General features: G+C 33.5%; 1 protein-coding gene and 1 pseudogene across 1 annotated transcript; one reads left to right on the top strand and one right to left on the bottom strand.

Annotated features, from left to right (window-relative positions):
- Positions 1 to 259: 259 nt before the first annotated feature.
- On the bottom strand, positions 260 to 21,357 carry LOC108967270 (neuropeptide Y receptor type 1). The gene is made up of 10 exons (XM_018930577.1): positions 21,275 to 21,357; positions 7,785 to 7,923; positions 6,638 to 6,840; positions 6,196 to 6,344; positions 4,349 to 4,470; positions 3,521 to 3,747; positions 2,856 to 3,047; positions 947 to 1,490; positions 577 to 855; positions 260 to 498 (listed from the first exon to the last, which is right to left on the bottom strand). The coding sequence occupies exons 2-9, from the start codon at positions 7,843 to 7,845 to the stop codon at positions 851 to 853; spliced, it is 1,503 nt and encodes a 500-aa protein (XP_018786122.1). The 5' UTR covers positions 7,846 to 7,923; positions 21,275 to 21,357; the 3' UTR covers positions 260 to 498; positions 577 to 850.
- LOC108967072 lies at positions 13,918 to 24,640 on the top strand (annotated as a pseudogene).
- Positions 24,641 to 24,876: the final 236 nt, after the last annotated feature.

The raw sequence follows: 24,876 nt of genomic DNA on the forward strand, positions 1-24,876 counted from the left end.
CATAATATTTTTAAGATTTTCTGAAAAAAAAATATCAAAAAGTTTATGTATACAATATTTACAGACCTGATTAACTTTATAAAATTTTATATTAAATAGAGTTAATGAAACTTACTTACCTTTCCTGTGTCATTCAAAATATGCATTTATATTAACAAATATTTTGTTTAAGTCTTAATTTAGATTAATTTTTTATTTTACTTTGAGAATTCTAATTGGTATTATCACACTTGAAAATTGTTTTAACTCAAAAAACACTTGTCATTTTTGAAATAACAAATCCGATTTGAAAAAACACACAAAACCACATATAGATAGGTATGTATGTCATGCATATAAACTTGAAATTCAACTATTATAGTATAGCACATCATGAATCATTAGTAATTGCTTATAAATTCTGCCGAATTTCTAATTGCTGCTCAAAAGCCACGGCGGGTTCGTCAGTAACATGGCAGATGACATGATTTCTACGCATCAGACTTTGTTTGGGTGGTTCTGAAAATTTAGAATTGAACATCTTAGCATTACAAACGAACATTTATATTTCACATATAAAAAGCAAATGTTATTTACATTGCTTGCACGAGTCAACACTGGCGGTCTCATATGCAACACACTTCGATACTGGGGGTTTATTGTCAAAATCGGCAAATTTAMAGCAACAATAGCCAAAGTGGGCACAAAGCACATGCATTCCCAAAAGAAGCTTAGGTCAAATAAGCCGAAGACTTTGACTTGCCGTTGCCCAAATGTGCGTGCCTTACGCTTAATTGTTGCTTGGGTCCATTTCCACTGCACAATTGAACATGGTTTCTACGTAACTGTGTTAGCATGGCAAAGYTCCCAGCTATCCTGGAGGGGCAATGAAAAGGAAAAACAAAACAAAAATACAGTTTAACAAAAATGTGTTTGTCTAGCTTTACACGCACACTGCGGTACTTACTTTTCCCAGTGGTTTTGAATATGAAACCTGGTCCGGCACTCACATTCACCTTATTACTGCCCGCCGAGCTGGAATTCGGCTCCTCTGATGTGGGTGTCGAGTGCATCAGCGTGTCCAAGTCATCTTCACATTCAATTACATCCGGATACAGTGGCTTGAAATTGTTGCGCCGCCATTGCGGCACACTCTGACTATTGGCCGCAGCAGCGGCATTATGCAACTCGGTATTAGTTTTGCTGTAATCATACGTTTGCATTGTCTTACGAGGCAAAGCAATGATATTGTGCGCTGTCGCGTTACTGCCATTCCGACCCGGTCGCATATTGGCATAACGATATGTGTAGTATATATCTGATTTGTGTTGTCCAGCAGTCGCTTCGGCATATAAATTGTTACGTATACGCATTGACGAGTTGGCAAAGTTTGAGCGCAGTGAGGTGGCTCTCGTATGCATAGACAAGGTGCGCTCGTGGGCATCGTTGTTGGTGCGAAATTTGCAAAAGCACAAATTGAAACGTTTATTGAATTCACGTTTGAATTTCTCCTGCAATTTAGAGGTAACAATGTGAATTAGATGAATACATGGAAGGGGTTGTAAATGAAATTGAGCGGTAGGCAAATTTTTAGACACTTTAAGAATTGCCGAAAGTAGAAAAAAGCAAGAAAAATTAATGTAATATTTTGTTCATATAACGGTAGTTTTTAACGCTTAAAACGCCAAAGATGCTAAGTGTGCTTGTAATGCATACACGGTTTCGTCRAATAATGTAAGAGTTGATTATTTAGGAACGAGTACCAATCGTTCGTAATTATTCCCAAAAACTCTATACGTATGTATATCGGCAAATATTTTTAGAAACTTTAAAAATAATAATAATAAGATATAATAAATCGTTCTAAATTTTGTTTCTTCCTAAACTTCATACTAAGGSAAGAGAATGCTCAATATGATAGCGGAAACATTATCTACATTTAAATTTAATTTCGAAAATATGCATAGTCATAGCTCAGCACAGCTGACGCAAGGACTTAGAACCTAACCCCTTTAACATCACCGCTTTGTCACGAGTTTGCAATTACTACTTTGACGACTTTAGTTCGACAGGCATTGCGAAACACTTCCTAATTTTACCAAAATATAAAATATTTTCACCTGAGCGCATTTGCAGCCCGGAACCTTTCAGGGTTTTTCACCTTCAATTAATAATGGGATGGTGCGATTTGCCAACATGAAAATATCTTTATGTCCGCTATAATCCAGCACCTGCGTCAATGTATCTGATGAAGCCATGCAACGCAGTGTTAATTACTTACAGCGAAAATGGTAAGCACGCATGCAAATGGATACTCTATAATGGCAGCTCTAAAGCTCAATTTGCATGAAGTGAAAGTTAATATCGCGATGAGAGTTAATGTTGCGTATACGCCACGGTAATCTGCGTTTTGTCTTATGAGTTCTGCGAATTAAATACTGCTTATACGGAAAACTTTTTTATTTGACGAGATATCTTTTTAAATTTAGCACACATTATTTTCTGAGATAATACTATCAAATCTAAAGAAATTGTTCATATGGGCTCACATATAGCTGTCAAACAGAATTAACCATCAAAATTAAATTTTTTGTATGAAATTTTTTATATTGGAGGAGTTATCTTCACGAAATTTCGCTTAAATTATTATCCAAGACAACACTATAATATTTGAATTTTTTTTTTAGATCGGCCTACAATGACGTATAGCTGCCATGCAAACCGTCTAAAATTTTTTTATTTGCGCAGGCTATTAGCGCTACGATGCAGTCGCAGTTAACGATAATTGCTACTTTTATCTTAAACCACAACCAATACCACAAATTTGCTATAAAATTATATATACACATTTATGTATATGCGTTCGTAAAACTCACATTGTAAATTCCGTAAATGAAGGGATTGTAGCAGCTATTGCTCATCGCCAGCCAATCGCAGCAAAACCATATTATGCTGATAAAATGGTATTCATTAATTTCTGGTATAGTCACATATAGCACATTATATAACTGCAAGGGTAGCCAGCAGATGCCGAACACAATCACAACAACAATGAGCATTTTTATGACCTGATAGAAGAGATATATGATATATTATAAGAATTATAAGAAATAAGAGTTACATATATAATAACCGTAAYAATAATGAAGAAACAGATGCATATTATGTGACCCTTTTCCTTGTCAACCGCAGAATAATATATGCGCACTAACACAATTACACTTACATATCAGAAATATTTCATGTCAAAGTAAAACAAAACAAAAAAAAAAACGCAAAATGAGTGCTGTAATTGAGCACAAAATATCCAGTTGCTGCTTATGAATTATTGTTTGCTTAGCCGAAGGCGAATTCTTAGAAAAATAGCATAATTAGGAGCGAAGCTTCGCCACCACAATGCCATRCAGGTATTTGTGTATTGCGAATAAACAGCTTAATTAGAGGTTAAGTTTCCKCCTGGTCAACATTCAGATATCCGCAAACCACAGAAACCGCACAATGCGCAAATACATGACGTGATTTTAATTATTGTTCAACTCACTTTCTTCTTGTTTCGCATTAACGCCATGTCTCTTGTATCCTCGGCGTTGCCCGGCGTTTCGGTCAGCCACAATTTCACAGCCATTTGTACATAGACGAAGGAAATGACACAGCAGGGYACACAGTATTGTACGACAACAAGCGCATAACGGTAAGCCTTCAGTTGTTCATCCGAGAGATTGACATTCGTACAGAAGGGTCGTGTCACATTGTAGATGACACCATCCTCTTTATTTATGGGATTTTGCATAAACATTTTATAGAGCAAATAAAAGATRTTTGTGCAAATTACAAATAAACACAAAAGTTTCGTAAAAGTTTTTTTATTATATATACGTACATATCATTACTTAAAATGCAAAACAACGTATCATCAAACAAATCAATATTTAGTTTTTATTGCTTACGATTCGCTACATCATATTACATATTATGTAGCATAAAATTTTCAGCTGCTACTGTCAGATATAACCAATATATGTGACTTGGTCTACGAAAAGGGAGCTAACGTGCGAAAGCTAGTTTTCTGGGAATTATCTGTTAAAAAAAAAGCATCTCACCTTCCATTCGAATCAACTAAAAAGTGAAAATTGATTTTTTGACACCTAAGCCCCCTTTTCGTTGACCAGGTCACATATAACCATTTTATAACCAAAACTTAATTTTTTCTTAATGTAAGTGCTTCTGTTATATCGTTTGTCCATCGCCTGTGAACTTATGAAAATTTATGTTACGTTATTTTGYACTTTAGGTGACGATATATCAATATATATACACTAAACAGATACATATATAGTATATATATAATATATAACTATTTGCAACTTACCTCTGTAACGTTCATGCATCACTTCCACGCGAAATGCGACAGCTATTGGGCTAGCGAATATGAATGCTGATAACCAAATGCCAACTAGAATAAATTTCGAAATATACTTCGAAGGACGTGCTCTGCAAGTGGAAAAGTAGAGAGAAAAAATTAAAACGCTAAACACTTGTGACGCAAAAACTTAATAAAAGTTTTTGCTTTTCTGTTCGGAATTCGATTAACAGTTTTCTCATCCAAATAAATTCGATATTAAATTAAATAGGAGAAATCTATAAAAATTAGCATTTATATTAAAGTAAAAGTTCACTGCAAGTATTTTAATATAATTTTTAAATTTCGCAGCGAAGAAGAAAAATTAAAAAGTGTTTTCCGAAGCAGAAAATAAATCAAATATTTTATTATTTTAAAATTTACGTATTTTAAATAGCAAAATTAAATCACCATGTCACTTTAAACTCATTTTAAGTCGATTAAAATTCTTTGAGACCCAATGGACAAATCAAGCATAAAAGGAGGTATCTAAAGAAAATAAATTGCGATCTTAATATGATGCCCCTCACTTCAGTGGTAGAAATGAGGATTTTAATGCCATGGACTTCATATATTATATGTCTTTTAGTAAATAAAGTTTTTAAACACCGAATGTAAACCATGAAGTTTATAACACTCATGAACATACGATGGAGGCATTTTAAAGTAGTACATTATGTGATCACATTCAACCCGGACTTGTCCATATAAACTGCTCGCATGTAAAACTTATCAACAAAAAACTTTTCCCAGATCGGTAAGACCTTTTACTATGTTTATATGAAGTGCTCTAATTAGTGACCGCTTGGCAGTTATTTGTTTACGTTCACGAGAGGTTTGACTGTTGATTTTTRCCATAAAMAAATTTAATTCTGCCAAYGACATTARTATCGGAAAAATTTAAGAAACAGTGTTGGAAAAATGTCTTGTTGGCATCAATGAGAGGAGAGATGCTCTCAACACTTCATATAGATCGCCTTTGGTATTTTAGAATATTTTCGGTACGAAGCGTGTCAATACTGCACTCACACCAAAATGGAATCGTGATCATGATTGATTTTTTGGCCAGACACGAAACAAAAATCATCACTCAGCCACGGTGTTCAATAGATTTGACGCGCTATGACCACTGAGCCAGCATCGGGAAACGCAGCATAAAACCATTGAAGCCAATAACTCATTCACACTGAGGCCATCACAGTCAAGGCTAATAACAATTGTAGGGAAAATTGGACTAAGYGTTGGCATGCTTATATTGTATCAAAAGGAGCATATTTTGAAGGCGATAATAAAATTTTTATTTAAGTATGGTATAATGATTTCTGTTCACACCATAAATTCTTTTCCACATAAAGTATATCGCATATTAAATATTATTTATGGACAAAAATTTGAGGTATATTTCTTAGAGACTTGAAAGGATCTTTTTTCGATTACAACTATTTAAAAAAAATGTATTGAAATTTTCATTTTCTTTGTAAAAATGTCTGGCAAAAAATCTAAATTTCACGTTGTTGGTCTTTGCCCAAATTCTAAGTTAAGATTTTAACTAAAACACGTATTTTTCACTTCAGATGATCCTTTAAGGAATTATCCTGTCAATGCCAATCTTTTTTTCGGAGGGTTCACCGGAAATGGCGTCACAATGGCCCAGTTTTAAATAATTTTTTCCAAAAATTTCAAAATTTCTTTGCTACTAGTGTGCGTTTGTAACAATAAAAAGTTCTAATAAAATRGTTCATTTTTTATATGAAGCAAAATGTTGTAAAACATTTTTTTTTTTTTATCCGAGGAAACCCCTTTTCCCAATTTCTTACCTTAAAGGATTGATGATAGCACGATGTCGATCAATCGCAATGGCGGTCAATGTAAAAACGGAAACATTTACGCTCAAAGTTTGCACGAAAGGACAAAAGGCACACATAAACCAGGGTAAGTTCCAACGCTGTAAAAGAGCTGCTTGAAACTGAAAAGATTTAAATTATATTAGTTTATATAAAATAAAATATTTAACATTGTTTTTACAGTCTATAAATATCGGTAGAATATCGATTTCCATTAGAATAATAACCTTAAACTTCTCAAAACAAAATTATAGAACTAAAAGAGCACCCTATATATTCAGAAACATAGTTCAAATTGGCTTCGCTTGCATGACTACGCAAATATTATGCTTTCTCAACAGTATGCGAACCTTGACCAAAGGTACTTCTCGSATATATGTGGCGATGCATGTGTTTAATTGCTCCATGTACTCACCTGAAACGGTATACAAAAGAGTCCAATGATGACATCGGCAACAGCCAAGTTTGCTATGTATGTATTGGTGACGGTACGCATTTGTCGGGCCGTTATTACCACCCAAATGACTAATGAGTTGCCAATGATTGCTAAAATACTGATGCCGCCGTAAAATATGGAGAGTATTATGACAATTTCAATAGGAGCGGAGTATAGACGTTCTGCAAGTAGTATAAGAAATTTTATATAAGATTTTAAATTTATTAATAAGGAAATCGATCTATTGCAAACATATTTTGAAAATAACATAGAACACTTTTTAAATTCATTGCTTAAGCGATATACTTCGAACGAGTATTTCAGTAACGGCATTCTAAGTAATTTAATCCAAGATCACAAAAATCGAGCTGATATATTTACGACCGAAAAAGATTTTGAGTGTGGTAAGTGTTTTTTTAAAACTTCAAACTATAGTTCTTTTATCAAACGCTTTTATAGCGGGTCACTTTCTAAGATTATGCAATCACCTTAAGAGAGAGATGTCTTATTGGTTCATAAGTTAATGAAATGTGAATTTAAAATTGTTTAGCCAAGATCGTAAGGATTATAAGTTAGAATAAGACTCAGAATTTTTTTAGRGCYATTATTTTTCAGTCCRGGTTAAATTTGATCGGATGGTAAATTAAGATAGTCACTGCTTTAGGTTATTATTAGTAAGTTTCCTGAGTTCGATTTTATATCTGGTTACATTTCAGCCATGAATATCATATGATCAAAATTGATTCAGACTGTTTACGATGTTAATCAGTTTATACTAAAAGTCAAGTGTTAGAAAAATTATATTAATTCTTGGTATATTTGTATTGGCTGAAAAGTAACCTATGTTGTGGGCTATTTATTGTCAGTCCGGTTCAAATTTGATCGGATGGTAAATTAAGTTAGCCACTGCTTTAGGTTCTTATTAGTAAATTTCCACTACCATTATCCTCTACCTAAGTTCGATTTTATATTTGCTTTGAAAAGCTTAAGCAAGTGAAGTTGTTCAGTGATCTAAAGACATATTCCATAACCAGCAGAATCATTCATTCTGTAGCCTTATTATATAATTAAAATTTCGATTTATATATATACATATTTAGTGGAATATAATTCAAAGTTAACTTACCGAATTCCTCCTCTTCGAGTACTTCATCATCAGGTATTTGTAAGACGGGAAATTCATCCATAGTGCTATAAGTCAAGTTGTTATGAAGAAGTCTTTAAAAAATTTCCTTTTTTTATTTTTTCAATGATACGAACTTTATCTGTAATTTAATTTTGAAGAATAATTTGTTTTAATTAAAAATATGTAATAGTATTAATATTCTTAACATATATTATTTTAAGGCATGTTTCATTTAAACCAATTATAGTAGCACCACATTTTTTTGTTTTTTTAAATATGCATATATTCTAAACACATTGACTAATTTGCAAATAATGCAGTTAAATGGCAAATCGGCAAAAGTATCGCATACAGCCGTGAACGAATTTCTCACAGAGCCTAAAAAGGCTATCAACTTAATTAGATTAGTCTTTGTGAGTATATTGGCAGTTGCCAAACATAACCAAATATAATCTTAAATATTATTAAATTCTCTTCATTAATACAGTGATGTAAGAAGATGGACTCGAGCTAAAGAATTACTGCAAAAGTTCACCACTTCAACGAGTGTACAAATTTGATAAATTATAAGGCCGAGCAACTGACCAGTGCATGGCTCATTTGGCTGCAGCAATGGTATTCAACTACAATTCAACTATTTGCGTAACTGAATATATATTCAAACATACCTAAATGTCGAAGTGTAATGTAAGCAATTACTTCCACGCAGATTGCACACAGAAGACAGCATATCTTGGCACAAATTCCCTCCAATAGCCACAAATGGAACTCATTAATCGTTGTTCTCCTTTGCTAACTAATTAATTAGCTCTTTGTTATTATGTGCAACAAACAACGGCTTCCCAAGGCACAAATAATCATTAAATCCAGTTTACAACAATCGCAAATACATAAGAATGGAAATATATTGCTTGCTATTGCAAATAATCGAAATAATTAAATCACAGTTTTGCGTAATCGTTCACAGAAATTGCATTTAGTACGATGAGATAAATCCAGCTTACGCAACAATGAAGTAGCACAGATACTTAGCTGTGCATGAAAAGTCTATTATTTTCACAGCTAGATTCAGTTCTGCAAAGTCATTCCAAGAAAAATCACAAGCCTCAGGCACGAATGCTATATGTACATATGTAGATATGAGCTCTTAGCATATAACGAACATGAGATGGTTTCGCTTACCTAACGGTTGCTTTTGACAGCTTCACTGATCATTTGAATTAGTTAAATTTGAAGAAGTTAAATAATTCTTSGTCGTTGTTGGCCCATCCATCAAATAGTTAACCTAAAATCTGTGCATTTAACAATTTAAGCATTCTCGGCTGATTTTATGGAATCTAAAAGTGGTGATCATTGCCATGTCGGTTACAGCACATAMGATATTTCTCTTTGTTAAAGCCCAAGTACTTCGTTATTCTTATTTACTAGAATTCTGCGGATAAATAAAAGGACGCGTCTAGTCATCAAGTCCTACTTCYTTTTCATCACAGTTTTCCAATGTATTCCAAGTTGGTATGTTGGGAGCCTCACGTTCTGCATTTCAATGAATCTAATTTTCTCATTTTCTTAAGGCAAGATTTTTTTTTTTTTTGCATACGAGTAGAAGCCATCATCAACACTACCCCAAAAGAACCTTTGTTGAGAGTGTTCTTGCGGTGTTCCTCTAGAGTCAATTGCTTCAAAAAACTCTTCAGAAAGCTAAATGGTCTGGAGTAGCTTAGGGGAATTGTGCCACAACTGCTACCGAGCGACCCAAATCTTCTGCTTTGTCATCTCCTTCTATTACCATCTGAGCGGGTASCCAGATGATATTAAACGTGTTACTTAATGTTCAGTTACAGGTGTCTTGCATAACCTAACGCAGTTAGACCAGAATCCACAAAAAGGGARACTCCACTATCTGCGCAAACTAATGTGGAATAATTCTCCTCAACATCAGGTTCTATCGAACGCATTGCGTGGAAGATTAAAGCCAACTTTCAACAAACTGATTGGTCCTTTCTAGTGTGGCTTTAGACCTGGAATATCTAAACGGACGTTGAGGAATACAAAAAGCTCCATCAGGATCGGTAAGGACCACTCCGGGCCGTTTGATACCAAACGAAGGTTCAGACAAGGCGATTCCTTTTCGTGCGGTTTCTTCAACCTCCTGCTGGAGAGAATACTTCGAGCTCCAGAACTAAATAAGGAAAGTACTATCTTCTATAAGAGTGCACAATTTCTGCATACGCCGATAACATCGATACCATTGGCGTCAATACCGCGGCGTTAGTTCTGCTTTCTCCAGACTGGATAAGAAAGCGAAGCAAATGGGTCTGGCAGTGAACAAGTTCAAGACAAAGTATCTCCCGTCATCAAACAAAGAGTGTCGCTCTCGCGCCTTTGCCCTCACGTCACTGTTGGCAGCCATAAGTCTGGAGACGTAGACAATTTCGTCTATCTTGGAACCACAATTAATAGCAACAACAATCATCAATATCATCAGGTCCTACTTCGAACTGTGTATGCAAATGAAAAGTAAAGTCCTCTCTCGACGAACAAAAACAAAACTCTATAAGTCATTCATTATTCCCGTCCTGCTGTTTGGTGCAGAGGCATGAACGATGACAACATCTGATGAGTCGACGTTAGAAGTTTTCAAGACAAAGGTTTTGCGAAATATTTATGGCTCTTTGCGCGTTGGCCACGGCGAATATAGCAGTCGATGGAACGATGAGTTGTATGAGCTATATGACGACATTGATATAGTTCAGCGAATTAAAAGACAGYAGCTACGCTGGCTAGGTCATGTCGACAGAATGGGTGAGCACACTGCCACTCTGTTGRAAGAGTAAAGAAGAAGAAGATGTCCACTGGGCAGCTTCAGTTTTGCGCATAATATCGCCCTGAAAAACTACATTGTCGTCATTTAGTGGATTACTACATAAAACGCCCGCAGCTATTCMTACTACACCCTTTGATCCGTCAGTGAATATGAAGATTTCGAAATTGAAACCAAACTTCACAACCGGGGAATGAAAGTGTTGTGCTTAGTTCTAAAAATTCTAAAAATCCTAAATACCTAAAATCCTGAGCCGGTAACCGCAAGTATTGCCCCACACTTCATTTGAATACGTATTGGTTGGCTATCGTGGATAAGCTTCAGCTCCTTTGTTGCACTTGTTTCAGTAGTTTAATRTGACACTCCTCGACAACGTCATCCATACAATCCAAACAATCCTCGGCATTCCKCCACACCAGCATACCACTGGCACACAGCAATTCTCACATCAACGCACTGCTCCGCAACCACATCAGACACAACATTCACCAGCTTTGCTGACAACAGTCTCTACAACGCCCAACAAACATACCCATTCCTACGGACACTTTACGGCTTTTAAATAATCCGACTTTTCGAGTTTTTTGCATATTCCTTCTTTCGGCCAAACCCAAATGGTAGACGCGCTTAACAAATATTTAATTTTATTCATTGACAACGTCAAACACCCTCGGCTGTTTGATATGCTTTAATAAAATTGCAGAACTTACAATTATTTTGAAATTGTGYTAAACATTTTTTGGGCAAAATGCTTTGAAGGCATTATTAAATTGAAATATTTCAATTCATTTGAAGTCATTTTTATAATTTTCACAGTAAATATAACAGAGACTTCCTAAGAGTGTATTTTATAAATTTAAATTTCTCTTTGTCTTTGCTTTTGGTTACAGTTTTCATTTGTAAGTTTACGTGCAGACGTATAAGCTTTTATAAATGCTTAGATATGCACTTAAAATTGTAATGGCTCTCTGCGATGTAATGACTTCCATATGTTTTGGCCAATGCATATGAAAGCCAATTTTAATTCTCATTATACAATAAAATGCGTTCTAAAAATGTAATTAAATATGTATGTATATGTACACAGTTTCAAATGAAATGAGTTTCGTATGGGTTGTGCAATTGAGAAGGATACAGGGTGTTTCCTTAGCCATGGAACTTAGTATGTTTTTAATAATAATGGAAATTGAATAGAAATGTTAATTTTTTGGTTTGATTTGCTTTGTTGGTGATGCTTAGTACAGAAATTCGACTGCTGAACCTAATTTTCAGGTCCATTTCCTTATTTATTGTTACGTATAAGTGATGATTAAGTGGCTTATTGCATGGTCCAAGCRCCAAAAAGTGTAGAATTATTTGCATCTAGTCCTGTCCTGTCTCGATAGTAAATTTGACCCCATCTTCAATTGAAAAAAAATGAATTGGGTTTGCTGAAAAACCTGAGAGCAGCTGGCCAATGTCTCTTAAGTTGGAGTATAGGGAGCCGTAGAAGCTATCAACCGTCTTAAATCTAAGCATTAGCAAATATAATGTACCAACGTTTCACCATCCTCCGTGGATACTCTGCATTCCACCGAAACCAACTTTGCCATTTTCTGAAGCTGCGATCTTGAAAGTTGTAGGTGCCCCGTGATGACCCCTACAAAGTTACTACGTTGCTTTTGTTTTTTTTACTTAGAAGTAAAGGCGTTTTCGTTAGCTCACCATATACACTTCCACTAAAAAACTGAATGAAATGCCTTGTGTTGCTTGTGTTCCACGATATGAGTTGTTCCGCAGGGGTCTTCATATTCCTATTTCACCCTTTAATCCATCAATGTAGATATAAAAAATGTCAAATGCAGTACATATGTTTACTGTGACAACTAGTTTCAAAGTGATTCCTCTGAAAAAATTATAYATGCACTCCTAAAAACACCCTATATATTTACTTATTGTCAGATACGTTTTAAAATACTATCACAACAGCACTATGCACAAACCTTGAGTAAGTGCATATAAAAGAAAGAGAATTTCGTACGAAAATGTAAAAAGTCCCTGACAATTCTCGTTTGCAAACTTTTAGCAKTTTGCATTTATTTACAGTTTATACTTTACTAAGCGGCGAAAGCAACAAGTAAACACAAGCTTTTTCCGCAAAATTTAGTTGGTGTCTCCCCATCTACCGGATACGGGGAGAATGCTTTGTTATTTCACATAAGTTTCAAATAAAAATGTCATAATAAAATGCCCAAGGCTGGAATTTTARGTCACATGCTTTATGCTCACTTTTTCCATTGAAGTAATTATGTAACTCGTAATTGCTTTCACTAAGAATATTTCATATAAAATATGTGTTTTAGGAAGTAAATATGTCCCCGCAAGGTGGAGTCCTTTCTCCTATTCTATTGATCCTGATCGTTGCCTAYGCAGACTATGTAGCACTTATGGTCAAAGGGAAATTCCTATGCARCGTCGTAACAAATTGCCCAAAGGTGGGGTCTCAAATCGAAAATGGTCCCCTGGCTCTATGACAAACAAGCACACTTTATTCCATGTAGTCTTTATGTAGTGGAAAGCATTAGAAAATACCACATTTGCAAAGAAACTCAAGAGCGTTGAACGGGCGGCGCATCATCAGCATGGGTGGCGCACTAAAGCTCACTCCAACCAAGGTGTATGCCTGCGAATGTTGCTATCAGACTCAGAAAATCGGTGTTCTTAAAAAAACACATGACTGAAAACTCTGATTGCCTCACACTCTTTAACTTTATACCAGATCACTTTTAYCATGGATTCGCCAAACCGAACTCTACCCAATAAGCGGGAAAAAGCGGTTAAATGAGAAGGGCCGATCTGACAATTAACTGAAACGTCATATACGCGTATCCTCCGTAAGGCTTAAAAAATTACATTTAAGGATGAACTCGWAACTCTTTGTAATTTCCTGTTATTAAGGAAATTAAATTTATACAGCAGAGATAACCGAAATTTATGGCTAATGCATATGGACTAAAATTAATTGAAAATCTTTAATTGCTTGTATAATACTTACATTTACATATTTCCCAGAAATGAATATTATTTTCAGTTCAGAGCTTTCAATATAATGAAAACAAATATAGTGACAGTAAAAAAAACATTATTTATCCAATAACATACACATCTGCAAACAAGAAATGCGCCAATACGTACCGGAAATCCAATTATTGAAAATATTGATGAAAAGTGGAATTCATAATATTCGAACAACATGCAACATTTTTTCGGTTGCCCACGATTAAATATTACTCCAAAAAACCATTGCAGCCATTTGATAAGGCTGGCTACAAAATGAAGTTCATTGTATGGGTGTCGCATAAGTCAACGCAAAAACCCTCGGTGACACAGTTTTCGTTTAATCGCAATGAAATCGATCCATTTCTTAAATGGAATGTTGATGGTGATAACTTACACAATGTCAAGCGAAAACGGTTATTGTCGAATTGTGCCGGCAGAAACGCTGAGTAAGCAAAGGTTGCTAGCCAAGAAGGTATTCTCTGATTTGATACCTTTCGGCCAAATTCTCAATTCTAACCTAATCCGTCAAGATCTGCTCCACTTATAAAAAGCAAAAATCAATCAGCACAAAAGATCTGGTAGTTTTATTGGTAAGTTCTCATGCATCTACTTTATAATCCGGGGACCAAGAGATCTCTACACGTTCCGGTCTTTGGCGAATGATTTTGCTGGAGAAAAATTCACCACGCGAGCAGATTGTGAAAATCCATTATCCAGGCTATTGCTAATAGCAACGAGAGTTTCTATAAGATGCCATATCGCGCTTTAGACAAACTTCTAGGAGGCGCTGTGACCCTAATGTGCACATCCAAGATTTTCTCTAACACTTTCAGCAAGAAAGAAAGTTATGCTTCTAGGCCTAAACTCTTTCGAGTAAGTTGGGTTATCTCTACCTTCTTCCCGCCCCTCTCCTCGCACTCTCTAGTGACGTACATAACTGAACTTCATGCAAACGCTAAAAATCACCTTTAACAATGACATGGATAGACAAAGCGCATTATTTGCGAATTACGCTCCAGCGTTTTAAAATCATTGAGAAGATCTTTATATTCGGTCCAAAAGTAGTCGCTTTCATTAAGTTTAACCCAGTTCAAATATTCCCSCGTACTTTGCGTCTGCAAGATCCAAGCTGCTTGTTCCACCAAGGGAGCAACGTTCTGTCCTTGAGTTGCAGCGTAGGGCATGCATAGTGAAGAGAATGACATTCGTAAATACAGTCACGCCCTTTTCAAGCTCTTCATGTAATTTATATACACATATATGCTTTATAAAATAAAATTAATGTCAGAGTAGTCCCAAATCATACGGTAGCATCAGCGTCCACCCACCACCAACGCCTCCTTCCTTCTGCTGGATGTAGCCGCCAGTCTTTGGAGCTCTGCCGTTGATACCTCGCAAATGCAAATATTTATCTTTTACATTATCTGAATGGCAAATAAGCAACACAGTGCCCAACCTCATTTGGCTTTATCCATTTACCAAAAACTCATTAGGGATTTACTTGCTGAAGGAAAAATAATTTGCCTTATCAATTTATAAAATTTCGGGTTTGAGTCGATAAAGAGGTAACGGCTTTCTCAATGACAACTTTTGCTTTGTTATACCCTGAACAGGGTATATTAATCTTGTCACGAAGTTTGTAACACCCAGAAGAAAGCGTCGGAGACCCTATAAAGTATATATATAAATAGTCAGTATGTCGAGCTGAGTCGATTTAGCCATGTCCGCCTGCCTGCCTGTCCGTCTGTCTGTATATATACGAACTAGTCCCTCAGTTTTTTTATTAAGATATCGTTTTTGAAATTTTGCAAACGTCATTTCCTCTTCAAGAAGCTGCTTATTTGTTGGAATTGCCGATATCGGACCACTATAACATATAGCTGTCATACAAACTGAACGATCAGAATCACGTTCTTATATGGAAAAGATATATTCACGAAATTTGGTATAGATTATTTTCTAAAGCAACAATGTATTATCCGGAGAAATTGTTCAGATCGGTCAACTATAGCATATAGCAGCCAAACAAACTGAATGATCGGAATCAAGTTCTTGTATGGAAAACTTTTACATTTGAAGATTTATCTTCACGAAATTGAGTATGAGTTATTGTTTATAGAAATAATGTAATATCAGTAGAAATTGTTCAGATCGGCTCACTATAGCATATAGCTGCCGTACAAGCCGAACGATCGGAATMAAGGGCTTRTATGGAAAAGTTTCGCATTTGACGTSGTATCSTCACGMAATTTGGSAYGKATTACTGCTTAGTCTCCAATATATATAATCTCAAAAAAAATTGTTCAGAACGAATTACTATAGTATACAGCTTCCATACAAACTGAACACATAGTTACTAACAAAAATACACCTGTGAAGRGTATTTAGCTTCGGTGCAACCGAAGTCAACGTTCTTTCTTGCTTTTTCTTCATAATTGCAATTAAGTCACGTGCATGTCAACTTTCACGGAAATTCTATGCCCGAAAACTTTGAAAAGTTGTATATCCGTTAAGTCATTGACTTACATATATTATATAAACATTATATTTACCGAAGTGATGAGCCTTGTGTGTATGTGTGCTTGTTTATTATAACGGTATAATGATTTATGGCAGAAGATGGGTTATGATAACGGAGAAATAAAAGTTGTTAAAAAAAAAGTGTAGGTTAAATTCGGTTACGATTTTTTTGCTAAGTCGGTTTATATATTTTTTTCAAATTTTTTTAATATTTTTAGTCCTTATAATATATTTAATGTTTATCAATATATTAAGCTATACTTGGAAATTTTCAGCGCACGCGTTAATCTTAATAAAAGCGCTTTCAATTTTTGTCGTTTATTTCCAAACAATTTTTGATGAAACCCTTCATTATTGTTATTATCATTTATCTACCGCTATTAGGCAAGCGTAGGYGCAACATGCAAATATTTCATTTTGTGAGCCTGCGAGTATGTTTGTAGTGCTTGTGAGTGGTAGTACTTACGCACTTAGACAAGAAAATTCTATAAAAATTTCTTCAAAATTCCGAAAGCTTGGATTTGTTTCAAGATTACAGAAAATTTAATAGAATTTGAGGCTAAAGGCTTGAATAGTATTATATAACTATGATACCTTATTCTGTTCTGTTCTAAAATACAAAATATCTGAAAATTGAAATATACGAAATAAGCTTTACCAAGAAAAGCCTGTGTCATCTTGCAAATACAGTGAGGATAGAAGGAAATATATATATATTTTTAATTATATGAATATATGAACTTTGAAATATTATTATTTGTCCTAAGTGTTTATAATTTATTTATAACATATGTTGAGTGTTGAKTAAAATATTTGTCGAAAGTTAGATTTTTTATTTAAGTTGCATCCTTTACGAATTTTACGAGCCGTTTGCTTAATTTTTATTTATAAATAACTCTACAAAAGGTCGAAGGCAGTGATATCTTGAGATTATCAGATATTTTGGCAATCCTTGTTGCCTAGCAGTGTGGTCGAATATTTACAGGCCGATATGACAGTTAACCCACCTTATACTGTTGCTTTTTAATAAGTTTATAACAACAATAATAATAGAAAAATAATAAGCATTATAAATAGTATATTGTAATATAAACCACATGATAAAAATTGATCCGGACTGGTGCATTTAAATTTAAAAAAATTCTAAAAAACAAGAAAAAACTTTAATTTCGGTTGCACCGACGCTAAATACCCGTCACAGGTGCATTTCTGTTAGTAACTATGTGTTCAGTTCGTATGGAAGCTACATGCTATAATAATCCCTTCTGAACATTTTTTTTTGGAGATTATATATATTGGAGACTAAGCAGTAATCCGTCCCAAATTGCGTGACGATACGACGTCAAATGCGAAACTTTTCCATASAAGCCCTTGATTCCAATCGTGTGGCTTGTACGGCAGCTATATRCTATAATAATCCAATCTAAACAATTTCTTCGGATATTACATTGYTGATTTTGAAAATAACCTGTGCCAACTTTAGTGAAAATACATTGTGAAATGTGAAAGTTTTTCATACAAGAACTTGATTCCGATAGTTCAGTTTGTATGGCAGTTATATGATATAGTGGTATAGTTTTGACGTTTGCAAAATTTCAAAGTGATATCTTAAAAACTGAGGGACTAGTTCGTATATATACAGACAGACGGACAGGCAGCCGCAGATGGCTAAATCGACTCAGCTCGACATACTGATCATTTATATATATACTTTATAGGGTCTCCGACGATTCCTACTGGGTGTTACAAACTTCGTCACAAACTTAATATACCCTGTTCAGGGTATAAACATTTCCTAGATTTGATTTTCATTTTGACCTTAATTGGTTAATTAGTGCCTGTTTGGCAGTTGTACGATGCAAAAAATTCGCTAAAGCCTCCACGTCGACCTTTATGACAAGTTTTTGGCAAACTAGATTAACTGTTGATATATATGTACATTGTTTGGCTCAGTTTCCTATTTAGAAGAAGATAGTAGAGGTTTGTAATTTTTATTTCGCGCAAGCTTTGTCAGTCTTTACTTTATTCTTTTGTTTAATATTCATCGTAAATAAGGTACCTAATACTCAGCTTAAGGGTATACTTAATAAGTTTTGCTTTCACTTCGCTTGCAATACGCAGCTGTTAAAGACCTTTTACTAACTTTTGTTAATAATCCCATAACTGATTCGCTTCCACGAATTTCTTTCTGATAACTTTTCRAATTCAAGCGAATTCGCAGCTTTATCGTCGTTCGCCCTGTTACTTAAGATGCAGTTAAATCACAAAGGATAATATAAAAGTGCATAAAAACGCGATGTATATATATATTTATCTGCATAATATGTATATACATAAATATATATATGCATATATATAGTTATATATTTACTTACATAACTTATTGTAAGCCAAAGTTTCGCTAAAAAGCTATTATACAATAATCGTCTTAATCTCACTTCATATTCACTTTTGCAGGAAATTAATTTACGCCTACTTATTAAGCAGAAGATAAGAAACTGTAAGGTGTTTGATAAAACCGCTAATCGGAAATTATATATCTGTGCGCGCATACAGTTAAATACACGAATGACTATTTACAGAAATGTTTACATATAAAAGCGAATATGATTTGCCACACGTGCAGAAAAAGAACTTCGCGAAAAATTTTTATATTACGAATGGCACTTCCGGTGGTGTATTTTACATTTTTTTATTATTTCACTTTCAAATACAAAAACGAAACATCCCTRCGAATATAGATTACCGAAGTATCTGTTTAGGCAACCAAAGCCGAAGCGGTGCTGGATTCGTATTGCCTTATGATTTCATTACATACTCAATCATTATACAATAAAAAGTAACAGTGAAATCGTTTTAAAGGGAAGTCCTTTTATTAGATAAATTGTGTATAATTTCTTGGAATATTTATTAAACACAATTTTTGTAATTTTTTGTTTTAAAAAATTGTTTTGTACAGTTCATAACCTATGTATTCGTTCGTTTGTATATACACTTAAATCGAACTGAGATTTAGCACACGTCGTTTTCTTCGAAAGAAGCTGCGCACAGCTGATGTTGGAACAGTAAAGTATATAGCTGACATACCAACAGACTGCTCAAAATCAGGTTAAAGAACTCTATATTACACTTTATATTATAAGAAATCAAAATGTAAGGCAAATTTTTTTTTTTTTTTGCATGAAATATCAAACTAATTCCAGATTCAGAACTTAAAGTATGCCACATTTATGCATAGCAATATCTTTAGAAATTGAGAAAAAAATATTTGCTAACATCTTAGTTCTGCTTCCCGCCTTTGACATTCTTTATGTATTATAAATACTTATACTTTATGCATGAAATAGTATTAATTTAAAGTTTCTCATACGCAGTGGTGGCCTACAGCTGTTTACCAACCCCTTCGGCGTTTGCCATTCATAAAGTAACACTAATATTGATTATATTAGTGTACACAACGCCACATTCAACACGTTTTCACGTCTCACCTAACGGTTGTTAGTAACAACCTCAAATTATCGATATATATGTTAATAACTTCGCAAATAACAAAATGGCTTTGATTGACAGGACTAATTGGTTTGGTCATATCTATCTATCCGCTCATTCATGCGTACGTTTCTGTATTTAACCATGTACTCGATATTCTGCATACTAAATATAATATTTYTGATGGTATTTGATACACGTGTGCATGGCACACCTTGAAGAAGTTGGTATATCAAATGGGTTGTACCGGAAAGTAGAACGTTACGATATAGAAGTTGATATTTAGGTCTAAATTTAAAAGCAAGGGTATCTCCAAGACTCGATATGATTAATGTTCTCAATTAATTTGGGTACGAATAACCAAATAGCCAATTCACCACCAAATATTAAGTGGAAATTTATATCACAAAAATGATTCCATTTTTTATTGGGGAATATCAATATAACGCATATGCAATCAATATAATGCTTTCTTTAAATAGATTTAATCATGTCTATAGCACCATAAACACGCCTACTTTGCCTACAATGCCTTTCTGAATCTAATCACTAACATGTAAGTGTGAATATTTATGGTATATTCTCAACGATTTTCGGCTGTTATCTATGCTTAGCTTCATTTGATATTTTCATGCCTGTGTTTAAGGTGGATATTCCTGATTTAAGGTGAGGTTAGCTATTAATAATGAGTTTATATATAATGAATAATCACTTTTATACAAAATTTTCGAGATAACTTTATACTATATGTATATCGTCACCTAAAATGCATAATAACGTAACAACACTTTTTATAAGTTTACACGCTAAGGAAAAGCGACATAATAGAAACCTCTTATTGAAATACAATTTGAGTTTTAATTATAAAATGGCTATACATTGATTATATATTGCTTATATTTGATACAGGAAGCAGAAAATTTAATGCTACATAGATTTCATATGATGTTGTGCACCGTAAGCATTAAAAAAAACTCCATTTCGATTATTTTGATGATATGATGTTTTGCATTTTAAGTGACGATTTTTTTTTATATATTTTTTTTTTTTCTTTTTGTGCTTAGCGTTTGCGAAAATATTCAATATCGGCTTGCACTTTAATTCAAAAATTTGTTTATTTGAACGTGTATTATTTTTATAAAACATAAGCACATTTTACGAAGAATTTTTCATATATTATATTGATAAAACTCAAGGCTTTGTATGGAAAACTTTTTTATTTGACAAGTTATCTACACAAAATTTGGCACAGAATGGCAGCGTTATATTTTCAGAAAAAATTGTTCCGATCGCACAACTATAGCCCAAAATCTAGATAAAGATTTTTTTACACTCTTTTATGTTATAAGAAGTGTTACTGTGAACGTTATTATAGCTACGGTTCAAGACAAATAAACTTATTTTTATTTCAATTGCTTTCAATATCCCCCAACATGCTAGCTATATGACAATTTTATTTATTAGCTTACGTGCGCTTGTAATTTCCGCATATACAAATCTTTTAATTTTTGTTGTCTTCACTTAATCGCTTTCGGAAGCAGTAAAGCTTACGTTCAAAGACAATAAACCATTAATTTTACTCATTAGATATGTACGTGCACAGACCACCATAAATTCTCACCGGTAGAATTAGACATTTATGTTTGTTTGTAACGCCATTATCCAATAATCCAATTATTGTGGGTGGCGTCAAATTAATTGCACCCAAGCGTCAAGAAGGTTTGTATTTGATTTTGATTAAATTTTGGTGAAACTTTATTTCATTTTTTCTTTTTTTATTTCGGGCAAATTATTAGTTTTTTGGAAATAATTTGTATTTTTTGTAACCTTTTTTAGTTAAAAAAAATTTTTTTTTTTTTTTAGAAAATTATTATTTTCATTTTTTTAATAGATGTTAGTTTTTTCTTCAACTTTTTTAACTCACATCTTTCTTAATAAATTTAAATTTTTTTTACTTCTTCATTTTGTTAATACGTTATTAATTGTTGCGTCCATTATCCAACATTATTGACGCTTTTCTAACAGTTTCACTTTTTGAAAATTKTTTTATAAAATTTTATCAGCCTTTTTGGTTGGTTAGAACGTCTTAACACCGTGACTATCCGTTATCAACTGAATTTCACTTTGCTCGACCATTTCGCCTAACAGTGTTTTTGGCAGCAGTTGCTGCTGCTGCTGCTCAGACCTACAACATATTCTGTATACAACACGTTATAATATCACACCCACTGATTTTCTCCCAGCACCGCTTATCTATGTTCACATATATATGTACTTGTATATACATACATACATATATGTGATATCATCCAAGACTTTATGATAGCAGTTGTTGCAAACTTGTTTTAAGTAGATAACATCAAAGTTTTCCAYTATTTTTTCATCTATACTTATCTTTAAACTTACTATTATTTCAGAAATACCAAATACTTGTGAAATTTAAAAAATAATTTTTTGCTTTTTACAATTTGCAAGAATATATCGAATAAGCATAGATTTGTGAGCTTTTTTAATTGGTGTGATACTCATATAGGTATGTACAAGTATATATGTTAGAAAGTGAGCCATGTAATTAATTTTGGAGTTCTCTGAAGTGTAAATTTTTTCACAAACATACACGTTTTTTTTGTCAAAAATCAAAATTTCTTCCAGTCCATCACTTACTACTTAGACTCATCTATAGAATCTAATATCGCAAATCACACTAGTCAACAAAAAAAAAAATGTTTTTTTTTGCGTTCATACTCAATTTCTGATTCTTCCAGATATGAAATAATTTAGGCAGAAAACTCTTCCCCTCCGCCAGACACATTTTCGAAAAAAGCCTCTAAATATTTTCAAAATGAATAACGGAATATCAAATAACTTTAAATTTGGTCAATGTATATTTCTTTATTATTGAATAAAATGTCTCTTTCTGCATTTCTTAARGAGTTAWATACAATTAGAAGACCGAAAAATTTGACTTTTTCAGAATTTTTTCTGAAAAMACTTTTAACTTTTTTGATCCAAAAATTCGTACACATATTATAATCTGATCKCCGCGAGCTCCTCTCGAAAAAAATATTTTCCGGTGACCACAATATCTCTGAACTGGATCCTCTGAATTTGAAAAACCAAACCGATTTCGTTAGGTTATGCCAAATCTAGTAAAGCAAATCGTAAGAATAAATAAAAATTTAAATTTTTTTACTTTGATTCTGTATTAAAAAGAATATTTATCAGCGAGAAAAATTCTTCGTTCAGTTACTAAAAAGTATATATATTTCAGAAGCTCGTGTTTTAGATTCATCGGCTTAGCCCTTTTCGAGTCAAGTTGGTCACCGACTTTGAAAAAAAACTATTTTAAGAAAAATGCGTTTAAAGTTTGCCTTATACTTCCTAGCACTCTGAAACGATTTTTCAAATTTTCGTGTAAAATATTCACCGAAACGACATGACATTTTCAATATGTATTCTTAAATATATGCACATTAGGAAAATAGAATAAAAGACTCGATCCTTAAACTGACAATGGGATTTTTTTTTTTATAATTTATTTATTAAATTTCTTACCAAATTATAAGTATTTATAACTAAAAATTTGCGCTTTGCAGATTATATTTTCTAACTAATYGGTAACTAGTTACAAGTAGCAGTCCCCTCACGCATAAAACTTTATTTCGCAAGAATTCTTTCACTCATAAAAATGTGGAGTAAAAAATTTTGTAGAATTTGAAATGAAAGTTCGACAACAAGCTCCAAAGTAGTTAATATAAGTCTAATTATTCAGTTTATCATTTTAAGAGTCATAATTCCATTTTTATGCTTCGATAGTAAATTATTTTAAGAAATTGTTTTTWTTTATAGTTGCTAGTTTCATTTCTTTCGAGTAGTTTAGACCTTTCAGCTCTACCTACACTCGCTAGCACTAAAGTAACATTATGCCATTTTCAGACCGACACTTAATCACACGATTTCGGCGGTTGAGTAGATTATCCCACTAATCTTAAAAATTTATCAAAATTTCGCCATACAAAAACAGTTCCAAATCACTTCATCAGAGTGATTTGAGACCGATCCATCTCTCTGTGCGACTCTGATTTTGTGTGAGATGTTCATCATTTTGCGACATTTGTTTAATCGCAGCTAATTTTGACACTATAAACTTTCAGAATTTAAAACTAACAAACAAAGAAGACATAAAAATAGAACAAAAAATTTTCGTTGATTACAAATCAAAGTACAAAATAAAAAAAAAATTTTAAGAAACGCAAAAAAAGAAGCGAATTATGTGGAGTGAGGCTTCCGAGGCCGACAAAAAATACCAGAGCTGCGATCTACGCGAAAAAATAATCACATATACGAGGGAATGTCTTGTGCAATGCTTTTGGCTGGGCACGATTATACGTCCACTGAGATAAAAATGAAATTGCACAAATTCACCAACAAATACAGGTAAGTAATATATTGTGAGGTAAAAATATAACATTAAATGTTTTTTTTTTTTTTATTTTTAGACAAGAAAAGAAGAAAATTGGCCCATCGGGTGACTCCCCTAGTCGGTGGAAACATTATGAGGCGGTACACCAAACAGTAGGCGGTTTTAAAAGTGTTTGTTCCGCCGCATAAGTGGAGGATAGCATTGTTCGTAAGTTTTAAGCGCATTGGAGTAGATTCCAATATTCATAATAAAATGAAAAACGTTTATGGAATGTTTCTTTACACTTTTATTTGTTTGTTCTATTTTCATTCTATTTTCAATTGTCAAGTGTCGCCGCTCCCAAGCCCAGGCGATGTTCCTTCTACGTCGCGTGCTTGMGCTCGGCCATCGTCAAGCGATGCTGTAAAAAAGAAAAAATCAGTAATAACAATAATGGAAGAAATTAATGACTTAGTAAAGGCGACTGAGGCGATGAAGCCGATGAAAAGCGTCTTTCTCTTCTACATAAACGATACAAAAGAAGTGAAAAACGCTTTCATCGACTTCCTTCGTCGCAAAAAATAGATTTAAAATTTTTTTTTTAAGTTTCAGTTTTAAGATATACATGTAAATTGTGAATGGAAAATGCATTTAAATATGTGAATGAATATGAAAATATATAAGTACTATATAAAATATAGAAATATCTGTTTTTTTTTTTTTTTTTTTTTTTTTTTTTTTTTTTTTTTTTTTTTTTTTTTTTTTTTTTTTTTTTTTTTTACTGGAATTGAATTATGGGATATGTAAGTTGAAGTTGAATG

This window comes from Bactrocera latifrons, unplaced genomic scaffold (assembly GCF_001853355.1).
Source record: "Bactrocera latifrons isolate USDA-ARS-PBARC rearing strain unplaced genomic scaffold, ASM185335v1 scaffold_100, whole genome shotgun sequence".
Taxonomy (NCBI): Eukaryota; Metazoa; Arthropoda; class Insecta; order Diptera; family Tephritidae; genus Bactrocera; species Bactrocera latifrons.